The 12155-nt window shown below is 43.4% G+C and overlaps 1 protein-coding gene across 1 annotated transcript in view; it reads left to right on the top strand.

Annotated features, from left to right (window-relative positions):
- Positions 1 to 12155, top strand: part of LOC145359645 (WD repeat-containing protein 72-like) — a 263829-nt gene that overhangs the window by 156797 nt on the left and 94877 nt on the right. Inside the window, exons 16-18 of the mRNA XM_080214356.1 lie at positions 8549 to 8631; positions 10310 to 10404; positions 10500 to 10689. Coding sequence (XP_080070482.1) covers positions 8549 to 8631; positions 10310 to 10404; positions 10500 to 10689 — 368 coding nt within the window. The remainder of the gene's footprint in view (positions 1 to 8548; positions 8632 to 10309; positions 10405 to 10499; positions 10690 to 12155) is intronic.

The following is a 12155-nucleotide window of genomic DNA, read 5'->3' as shown; positions in this document are numbered from 1 at the left end:
GGGTGTCAAAGCATGCTAATGTATGATGTCTGTGTTGCCATTATAAAATAAATAAAGGACAAGAATGGCCCATGCAAATGTGTCACATTGCAATGAAGCACCACCTTTCTGGGAATGTGTGGTACGTTTATTTAGGCAGCTTCCATAATTATGAGGATAGGAATTAATGGTGACAAAGTACATGCAGAGACAAGCTATTTCTAATATTTTATTTGGATATCAATTCTGTCGCAAGATCGACCTAATGGCTCAGATCAACTTTCACCTGACAGGCATTTGGTGTCATGTTTCCTGTTCCAAGTGTCATGGTTGACATCACGCTGCACACACAGTTGGTCTGGATGTTAGCGCTGCTGCCTCACAGGACCTGGGTTCAATTCTGGCCCTGGAAGACTGCTGGAGTTTGCACATTCTCCCTGTGTCTGCATGGGCTCCCTCTGGGTGCTCTGGTTTCCTCACACAGCCCCCAGTATCCGGGGGACTAACAGTGTAAATGTGTGGGGTTATGGGGATAGGGCCCGGCTGGGATTGTTGTCGCTACTGGTTCGATAGGCTGAATGGCCGCCTTCTACACTATAGGGATTCTATAATCTCATCTCTGCACAATGAAGGAGTGCATATCGTTTAAAGAGTTTATCAATGTGACATTAAGGTTAAATACACAGCATTGTTTTATCAGATACAATGTAGCTTATTAAACCGATAGCAACAGCTAAGGGAGTTAGTTCCCTGTTTAGCAATCTGCTGATGAGTTTTCTTCCAAATCATGCAAAGTATCTGTAGTGAGCAGGGGGCAATATTTGAAAGAGTTGGTGGCCTAAATACACCTTCCATTTAGATTTTATTCATATTAAATAAAAAAAGAACAATTTATTTTCTTAAATGCCCATCTTTAATTGTACTTGAACTGAGTGGCTTACTAGGCCATTTCAGAGGGCAGTTAAGACCATCACTGTGGGTCTGGATGACAGATTTCCTTCACTAAAGCACGTTAGTGAACCAGATGGATTTTTACAACAATCAATGATAGTTTCATGGTCAACATTACTGAGATTAGCATTTTTAATATTCCGGATTTATTATTTGAATTTGAACTCCACCAGCTGCCGTGATGGGATTTGAACTCTTGTCCCCAGAACATTAGCCTAGATTATTGGGCCAGTGACATTGCCACTCTGCCACCTTTAACTCTCTTTAAAATGACAAAATCCTGAGAAGTAGCTATTAGAAAAAAGTTTATCATCAAGATAGTAAATTGGCTACCTCACAGTAAATAAGAATCTTGCTGATGGTTTAATTTGCCTTTTGACAGTTACTGATATATATCATGATAGTATTATACTTCAAAAGATAGATATTTGGTAAGATAATTGGGGAAGGTAGCGATACACTTACAGCACAATAGGAAGTAACTGGGTGATTTTGGAACATGGTGTAGGTGGGGAGTGCCTTTCACTGGTTCCTTGATTAAGTGTCTTAGAAGAAGAACTGTAAGCACAGGGACAGGCCCTTCGGCCCACCAAGCCTGCACTGACACATGATGCCTTTCTAAATTAAAGACCTTTTGCCTTTATGGTAAATATCCTTTGATTTAAATATGTGAATAAAGTTCCTACCTGTTTCTGATGGGGGTACTAGCTGGACATTCGGAAGTACATACCTTGGTTTATGCAATCAAAATCCTATCCTTTATCTGTGCTATCAATTGGTGTCTGCCTTGTGTGAAGGAATTAACATCTACGGCCTGGATTTTCAGGATGCCAAGTGCTTGACACCCCCACCTCCACCCCCACATTCCCAATCCACCCTGAGAATCAGTGCGTAACCCATCCCTGCTGACCCCAACAGGCAAGCTTTCATTTCATGCTCAACAGAGCGCTGATTGGCAATGGGTGGGACTCCCGTCCCCCCTTGGAGTGGGCACAACCAGAAATTTCCACCGTTGGTCTTCTTAAGAGGGTTTCCATTCTCTACACTTGAAGAATCTGCCTTGGAATTCTCCCCCAGATGATGCTTTCATTTAGACATTTTCATACTCCAGGATTTCAGTCTTCTTCTTCTGATGTTCTTCACACGTGGATCTTCATGTACACTTTTGCTCCGTCTCTCCCACGTGCTGTCAGATACTTGGCACAAAGCTACTGCTCTAAAAACCCATGGCAAGGAGTCACCAACCTTCCCTTGCCCCCTTGGATCTTCTTGCTTCTCTCAAGCTCACTTTGGAACAAGTCTACTGCCTTTGTGCTGTCTCTCTCATCCAGAAACTTTTCTTCTGTTTCTTACTTGGAACTTCATTGAAACAGGATGCCTGTGAAATCATAGAAACCCTACAGTGCAGAAGGAGGCAATTTGGCCCATCGAGTCTGCATCAACAACAATCCCACTGAGGCCTTATCCCCGTAGCTCACTTACTTACCCGGCTACACCCTCTAGTCTAAGCATCCAGGACACTAAGGGGCAATTTAGCATGGCCAATTAACATAACTTGCACATCTTTGGAATGTGGGAGGAAACCAGAGCACCCGAAAGAAAGCTACGCAGACACAGGAAGAACATGCAAACTCCACACAAACAATGACCTGAGCTGGGAATCAAACCCAGGTCCTTGGAGCTGTGAGGCAGCAGTGCTAACCACTGTGTCACTGTGCTGCCAGTGCTTGTCCCTTAACTTGACTGTCTTCTTGGGACCTCTTTTTGGCCCATTCTTTGGGTTTGGATCCTGTTTCTATGTTGTGGGACCACTCCTTGTCCCTCTGCTGTGTCCTACTCCTTTGGACAGTTTCTCCAGAATAGCGCTCCACTCCCAGGCCACCTGACCATCTCGTCACACTGTCTCACTCTTGTTCTTTTTCTTTCTCTCTGCATGGCTGATCATCAAATTCAGTACCCCCCACTTCCCCCTATATGTCTTGATCCCTTTAGCCCCAAGGGCTGTACCTATTTTTTTCTTAGAATCACACAACGCTTTGGCCTCAACTACCTTCTGTGGTAGTGAATTCCACAGATTCGCCAAGCTCTGGAGAAGAAATCTCTCCTCACCTCAATCCTAACAGTAAGAGGTCAGTATGGGAGTAGTTTACAGGGCACCTAAGAGGTGTCACACGGCAGGATAGAGTACACAGGAAGAAATAAATGAGGTGTGTAAGAAAGGTACTGTAGTAATCTACATGTAGATTGGGTAAATCAGATTGGCAAGGATAGCCTAGAATATAAGTTCATAGAGTCTATCTGGGGCAGCTTCTTAGAGCAGTACGTCCTAGAGCCAACCTGGGAGCAGACTATTCTAGATTTGGTAATAAACAAGGAGACAGGATTAATCAATAACCTCATAGTAATGGAGCTTCTAGGCATCAGTGATCATAACATGATCGAATTTCATATTCAGTTAAAAGGGGAGAAGAGTGGCTCTAAGATTGGTGTTTTTAAACCTGAACAAAATAGCGTTGGGCCCTCAGACAGCAATGGTGGCTTTTCCTGCCATGTTTTGCAGCGCTTAATGACAAGCATCTTCCTGCGTGAGTTCCACACCATGGTGCTGGCTGGGCGGCCTGTGATTCACTCACCCCACCATCACCTCAGCACCCTCAGGCTGCCACATTTAAACGCCACCCCACCACACACCAGCCTCACTTTGTAGGTCGCTGAGAAATGATGACTGCCAAAAAATCTGCCCCCCGCCCCCTGTTTTTGAACACCTCCTTGGAGAGACTGCCCAATGCTGTGGAGGTCTAACATGCTATGCTGCACCCGCAGGAAGATAACCAACCAGCAACCTGACAAGCCCAGCCTGGGTGGTCAGTGCTAACGCCCTGCAGAAGAGGATGGACATCCAGTACAGGAAGAGGATGAATAATCCCTTCCATTCTGTTTCAAATTCCAGCATCCGCAGTATTTTGCTTTTATCTTAGAACTAGTGGACTCAGTTTAAGAATGAGAGTTCTACCATTTAAGATGGAGATGAGGAGAATTACTTTTAGAGGGACATTAATCGGTGGCATTCTGTTCACCACAGCACCGTGGAGGCTGTTTCACTGAATTTATTATTCAAGGCTGAGTTAGACAGATTTTCAATAGGCAAAGGGGCCTAAGGTTATGGAGGGGTAGACGGCAAACTGGAGTTGAAATCACAACTAGATCAGCCATGATCTCATTGAATGGTGAAGCAAATTTGAAGGGTTGAATGGCCTATTCCTGCTCTTAAGTGTACAACAAACCACTAGCATTCCTCCAAAGCGATTATTGGAGTAAAATTGCACTGTGGCTTAACACATTTAGAGAACATTCCTTTGCCTTTATTTGAAGAAAAGTGGAAGCGATGGCCTAGTGGTGTTATCGCTATTCTATTAATCTAGGAACTCAGCTAATGTTCTGGGTCCCCAGGTTCAAACCCTGCCATGGCAGGTGGTGGAAATTAAATAAAAGATCTCTGAAATTAAGAATCTACTACTGACCATGAAAAGATTGCAGATTGTCAGAAAAAAAAACATCTGGTTTATTAATGTCCTTTAAGGAAGGAAATCTGCCATCTTTATGTGGTCTGGCCTACATGTGACCCCAGAACCACAACAATATGGTTGACTCTCAACTGCCCCCTGAACAAGGGCAACCAGGGATGGGCAATAAATGCTGGCCCAGCCAGCGACAACCATGTTCTACAAATGAATAATAAAAAAAATTTTGAACAGAAGGGAGTTCACTCCTTTGCAGTAAGGATATGTAGTAACCTTCTGTTAAATCAATTCATAAATTCAACTGCAAAAATCTCTTGGGTTTGTCTTGCTTCTTTGATTTTGGGTTTGGTTTTACGCAACCCTGCATTTGATGAGTTTGGCGTTTGGGATGGGAGAGGATGCTGCTATTTTATGCTCATAATGTATTAGAAGCCTTTATTTGAGATGGTACACATCACCAGTCATCTGCTGTGCACACTTTCCCTCATACTTTTGGTGAAATATATTTCTGCGCATTATATTCACATGCTGACCACATAACTATCTATAGCGCTGTAATGCTCAGAATTCAAAATTACTTCATCAAGCTTATGTACTAATGTACTAATATAACAAATCCCATGTAGAGCAATCTTTACATAAGTCATCATTTATTAATTACTTTTCATCAGCATACTCTTCCAGGTGACTTACTTGCAGTGATGACCCTATATATGTAACAGATTTCATTTATGATCCTGAAAATGCCCACTCCATTGCTTCCAGCTCTTTCTGCAGTTTGTTAACTTTCCTCTGAGTCCACACCCAGATTTAATCAATCAAACACAGTGAGCACTAATAGTAAACAGATACATATAATCAAACTCAGAATAATTGAGCACCTCCTCATCTGTTCCAAATGTGATGACTCTTTCCTGAGTCCCCAGTCATAGGGTTTAATTCATCATGGAATCCTTACAGTGTAGGAGATCATTCAGCTCATCGAGCTTGCACTAACAATTTCACCCAAACCCTATCCCCATAACCCCACATATTTACCTCACTAATCCACTGACATTAAGGGGGCTATTTAGCATGGCCAATCAACCAAACCCGCACATCTTTGGATTGTGGGAAGAAACTGGACGCAAGGAAAATGTGCAAACTGCACACAGCCAGTCACTTGAGGTGGGAATTGAACCCAGGTCCCGGGCACAGTGAGGTAGCAGTGCTAATACTGTGTCTTTGTGCTGCCCATTCATGGCCACTTGTTATCAGGGATCAAGTCACAGAGGTGGGGATCACAGCCAGTACCAATCTTATATGATGTCCATGTGTGGGAATTTCAACCAGAGTCAGTGGGTAATGACCTGGAGAGGGAACCTGGACTGACTTGAATCTCCTTAAGTTGGTCTGCTGAGGCTAACACTGGCTTCCTGACTGAAGGCTCCTGTTTGGGAACAGCTAATTCAACCCGCTCATAGATTTAATCATGTAATTGGTTAATCTGGAAACAAAAGTGTGATTTCAAGGCTTATTATTTATACTGCTTCGTAAACTGGTGCATGCGACAGATGTGGATTACCCTCAAATTAGGCAAAATAGTAACTTCTGCATAAAATCAGATCCCAGAACAGTAAATAATCACCTTTATCTGAATCGTGGCAGTAAATCTGTATGTGCAACTGCAAGCCAGAAGCTTTTAAGAATGACCGATAATTTAATAAATATTTCTAACTTTGAGATAAATGGTTTCCTTTCTGACAAAATTACCTTAAATCGCAATATTACAGAGGAATTTCATATTTAGTTGAAAGCTGCTTTTGAAAGGGCTGAAGCTAAACTAACAAACCAGGCTGCTGTCTTATTGAAGGCTGCTTAAGAATTCTGCAGTGTTTACTATCTGATGGACTCAAAGCTCGAAGGCTGTGTCGGATAATCTGAAAGTAAACAGTACCTCTGTATTTGATCGCAATGTGTAAAGCTGCTGGTGGGGCAAATCGATCTTTGAGTGGCATTGAAAAATTCAGTGATTCTTGTCGGCAAATATTCCACTAAACAGCACCAGTTCCTGTGTTGCTATTCCTTTGCTTACCATTCTTGTATCTGGCATCTGAAACTGCAAGGAATCGCCATGATTGTTGGAAATATCCATTTCTATTCATTGGCTAGGTTTCTTTTTTAAGAAAAAATCAACTGTTCGCACCCGATATTATTTCTTCAATTCTAAAAGTTCAAGTCTTAAGCCATTCACATCAAAAATAAAAATTGTTTTGCACAGATGGGGTAAATATGCCAGACTTCTTGGAGAATAAACTGTGTCCTGCCCCCACCCTGATGATGAAACTCCAATAGTTGTGTTGCCACTTTGTTTAATTGCAAATAAATACAATCAGCGAGGGAAGGTGATGGCTTATGGTATTATCACTAAACTATTAATCGAGAAACTCAGCTGGGGATCTGGGTTCAAATCCCGCTACGGTAGATGGTGCAATTTGAATTCAATAAAAAATATCTGGAATTAAGAATCTACTGATGAAACCAATATTGGAAAAACCCATCTGGTTTATTAACGTCCTTTCAGGAAGGGAATCTGCTGTCATTACCTGGTCTGACCTACATGTGACTCCAGAGCCACAGCAATTTGGTTGACACTCAACTGCCCTTGGGCAACTAGGGATAGACAATAAATGCTGTACAGCCAGCGAAGTCCATGTCCCATGAATGAATTTAAAAAAAGTTGTATTTATTCTAGTAACACGCTAAAATTCTGGAAGTGGGCATCAGGACATTCATTTTAATTTTTTTTTAGATCTGGGCCTTTATCAAAACTCATTCATCATGCTGAGGTCACTTTACTGCATAGCGTTTGTTGAGTTTCAAAAATATCAAAGTGCATGAAATTAGTTGTTGACAAATATCGTTTTTGTGTGCTCTAACATAGCTATTCTGATCTATAGTAGGCCTGAAGCTGCATGGTCATTTTGTTTTTCATATATTTGATTGATTTGAGACTTATTAATGATCAAACATTAAATAATGACGCCAAGATGAGTGCATTCATTGAGGTGTGATCATAAATTCCTTTATAATACATTAATTGATTCACTGGGCGTGCTACATAGAAGAGAGTTGCCGTCTAAATTTGCCGCAGTTAAAAACAGCTTCACGTTCAGCAGTGAAGCACTGGGCTTACAAAAGTCCCATTTTGTTGCCTACTTAACTTGACCATTCTAGACAAGTTGCCCAATTAATCCGTCCATTTAACTGATTGTCTGATTGCGACAATGATTCATTGATTACTCATTCTAAGGTGTTCCCACTCTCAAGTTTATTGAGAAGTCTTTTAAAAACCGATACCGTAATCTGTGCCATTGCAAACTTAACGTGCAGCACAGTCAAGTATCTCCCTTTGCTTTGTGGTAAGTGCTCCCGCTGGCAGCAGTGAGCACGTGAGCAGCAATTCAGAATGATTGTGCAGAGCTGTTGAAGTTAGATGTGGCCCTGCATACTGCCAGTGTGTGTTGGGGGAGGAGAGTTCTACTTAAGGGCAAGGGTTTCAATTGTAACCTGACATATTTTAGAAAATAGACTGCGCTGCCTCATAATACCAATACATTTCCAGAGCCACATTCCCCCACCCACTCCTAAGCTGGTGGGGCCTTTGAATAAAGTAGCCATATAATCTCCACACTTCCTCAGGTCAGGCCCTGACACTTGCGTCAAAGATAAAACTACTTGTTCAATTACACGGCAAAATGTGGAATACATATCATTTTTATTTAGTGTCGGGGGAGACCTTGGAATGTAAAACACTTGTGAAAGGTTGAAAATATTCTATCCAAGCAATACAATCATCGAATTTCTGTTTGAATGAGCTGAGTTCTGCAAAGTTGGTTGTTTTGTAACGTGAACTCTGCAATGTTCAGTTAAATATTCACAGTCGTGGACACGTTGCAGCCATCAAGTACTGAATTCTTTACGGTTGTGCTTGTGGATAGAATGTTTGCAAAACGCAAACATGAAAGTGAAGCTGTCTTTTTGATGTTAAGGTGAAATGGTTTAAGTAGATCTCAGCCTTTTCCTTTGGTAACCAGCGTTTTGTTACTGTTTCCCAGACAGCAGAAAGTAGATTGCCAGCGAGGGAAGGGTGATGCATCCCAGCCAACGATCCCTGCGTTCTCTGGAGAAATGATGCCAAGTAAGTGTTGATTGACAGAAAAGAAATAGGAACCAACTTTCCAGGAGAACGACCCTGAAACTGACGTTTGGAGAGTAAAAGGATGTCTTTGTTTCTCCTCTCTCAGAGGTGTTAACCCCTGATTGGTAGGGGCGGCTCCACAGGGAATGGGTAACCTCTGGTACTTCAGCCAAATAGTGGGTGAAACATAAAGGGCGGATTTACTGACCACGTCTGGTGCAGATGGCATCGATCCCAGAAACTAGTGTGTGGACTTAAAAATTGGTTCCAAACCTGGCGCAAAACAGTTTACAATTGTCCCATTGTAATGGCAGACACTGGATCCTGCCCAAAAAATGGGTGCGAGGCTGATTAGCCATATTTAAAGCAGTGTTTAAACATGCATAACCCATTCAACACCAGATTCTCCCAGCTCCTGGGATCTTTCGACCTTCAGGCAATCAAGTCAAGATAGGCAATAATCACAACTGGCCTCTGCTAGCGAAGATCAGGCACGATGACTACACCGGGGGGGGAGCTCTGAGGCCATTGAAGCCCCTGGATGGTCAGAGGTATGGTTAAGCAGTGCCCACCTGGCAATGCCCACCAGATACCATAGCAGTGCCAGTTAGACACTTTCATTGGCAAGGTAGTGCCAAGGGACTGAGGCCTGAGTGGAGGCTATGGCAGGGGAGCCTGAGTGGGAGCCATTTAAGGGGGAGGCAATGCCGATAGGACAAGGTTGTGTGGTCTATGCAGAGAGGTTCATGCAAGGCGAGTTGTGCAGGGGTGAAGCATAATGGGGGCATGATGGGGCAGGCATGTCAAGGGTCAGGCTGGGACACCTATCGGGAGGACCCCAATGCTGATGACCCATGACAGGGAGGGGGTGGGGAACATGCCGCTATGGTGGGGGGAGGTTCCTGGTGACCTTGGGGGAAGGAAGGGGTCTCCCATTGCACTGTGAGATTGAGCATTCATGTGAAATGGCACCCTAGTGCTATGCAGCTGGGCTCACTGGTGCGTTTAAATTTTTGAAGTTTAAAGTTTATTATTAGTCACAAGTAAGGCTTACGTTAACACTGAACAAAGTTACTGTGGAATTTTCCTAGTTGTCACAGTCCAACGCCTGTTTGGGTCAATGCACCTCACCGACATGTCTTTCAGGCTGTGGGAGGAAACCATAGCACCTGGAGGAAACCCACGCAGACACGGAGAGAATGTGCAGACTCTGCACAGACAGTGACCTAAATCGGGAATCGAACCCGGGTCCTAGGCGCTGTGAGGCAGCAGTGCTAACCACTGTACTTTTACCTTGCATTTAGGCACTATAAGTGTGCCAGGGCAGTGCAAAGGGGGTGGGGCTTACAATGAAGTTACTGTGAAAATCCCCTAGTCACCCCACTCTGGCACCTTTTCAGGTACACTGAGGGAGAATTTAACATGGCCAATGCACCTAACCGACATGTCTTTTGGTCTCTGAGAGGAAACCGGAGCACGTGGAGGAAACCCAAGCAGACATGGGGAGAACGTGCAGACTCTGCATAGACAGCGACCCAAGCTGGGAATCAATCCCAGATCCCTGGCGCTGTGAGGCAGCAGTGCTGGCTGTTGTGCCACCACTCACGTATATATATAATTGCTTTATTATAATTCAAATGACTTCCAAACATTGAAACTTAATTTTCTTCCATTATAGACCGAACCTTTTATCAATCCTTGAGCTTAAGCAAAGAGAAGAACTTAGATATCCTTTCAAACTTGCTCACAAGTTGGCAAGTCCAATCAGTGGAGGTAAGCTACTGCAGTCCACTAGCTGATGGATGTAAATTTGCTGATCATTTTTAGATCCATATTAATGCATATTTCTGGTCAAACGTTCTTGACAGCTGTTAGAAGCAATGCAGGCCATGTTACTATCAGAAGTCCAGAGGATTTTCAGAGCTTTGAGAAAGAAGCCAATCAGTCGCCAACCGGTGATCAAAGCGCAGAATGGCAACAGCGAGTCCCAGACAGTCCTGCAGGCTGAACAAATGGAGTTACAAGAGACACATCAAAATACAAGCACAAGCATGACCAGTAAGTGGAAACCCGTAAGGTTTGAACATCCTCGGTAATATTTGTAACTCTGCACTGCAAGTTCAATATTTTCACATTTTAAGGTAACATTTATGGGTGGCTTTATTTCAACATTTAAATATTGAATTCACTCCAACTAACACGATATTTGCACCATTTTTTCCCTTTTACTTGTTGGCTTTCTATCAAGAGGGGATTGGAGTGATTTTTTTCGCAGTGATGGCGTGGTTCATCTATTTTAAACATGCCTTGCTATGATTACCATAGCCCATGAAGGGGAAAAAGTTGGATTGATCAAAATCTAATCTGTTTATATCAGAGCAAGGCTGGGTGATTGGAACGGTTTGAACAACTTTTAGTTCTATTTTCAAGACTTATACAAATGTACAACACCGAACAAAAAAGGAGGAAAATAATTTATTTAGCACCCAACTGCACCCTTGAAACATATCCAAACTCAAACTTGAACTCAGCAGTGTGCCTCCATACTGCTTTCAGAAGTTGAGACTTTCCAATTTATTCATAGTTATCATCAGTTAGTAAAACTGCTGGATTGTACAAACTAAGTAGAATCATAGAATCATACAGTGCAAAGGAAGCCATCGAGTCTGCACCGACCACAATCCCACCTAGTCCCTATCCCTGTAAACCCATGCATTTACCCTAGCTAATTCCGCTGACACTAAGGAGCAATTTAGCATGGCTAATCCACCCAACCTGCACATCTTTGGACTATGGGAGGAAACTGGAGCATCTGGAGGAAACCCAATCAGACATAGGGAGAATGTGCAAACTCCACACAGGCAGTGACCCAAGCTGGGAATTGAATTTGGGTCGCTGGCACTGTGAGGCAGCAGAGCTAACCACAATTGCAATGCAACAGACTGAAAAGCTGAAAACAAAAGAGAGAATCCTGAAGTCAACTTGAGTTTTCTGTTAAGTCTATAGGTGAAATCTTCTGATATTTAAGTGCTGGCTCTGGTGAGGAGAGTGATGTGCATTTCCCTGACTGCACAATGGGCTTTACTCCCCAGATAATGCAGCACTTAAAATATAAAATTATGGCAGGGAGTTTGAAGCTGTGACGCTGGTGGGGAGGAAGCTGATAGAATCAGCAAATGCCAGGTGCACAGAGATCGGGGCATCCTTTAAAAAAGCTAAAAATAATACTCCTCCCACCAATGATACGGGGGAACCAACCCCCATCACCCACCACCCCCCACACACAAACCACACAAGCACCGGAGCAAACCACCATCCCCCCCCCCTCCCCAGAAGAGTCCCCTTGGCGTTGGCCCCAGCGCAGCTGCTTGGCATGGCCCTGCTAGGAACAGCGCTGGTTTAGTGTCAGGGGCTGTGCAAGGGTGACACCAGCCAGTCCAAGGGCACTGCCTGGGTATGTTCCTCTCCCCCGGGGAGGGTATACTTACTTGTGCATTACCCAGAAGTTTCCCTTTGACTGCTTC

The sequence above is a fragment of the Carcharhinus amblyrhynchos genome, chromosome 28 (assembly GCF_965287045.1).
Source record: "Carcharhinus amblyrhynchos chromosome 28, sCarAmb.v2.hapA, whole genome shotgun sequence".
Taxonomy (NCBI): Eukaryota; Metazoa; Chordata; class Chondrichthyes; order Carcharhiniformes; family Carcharhinidae; genus Carcharhinus; species Carcharhinus amblyrhynchos.
This window is presented reverse-complemented; position numbering and strand designations above follow the sequence as displayed.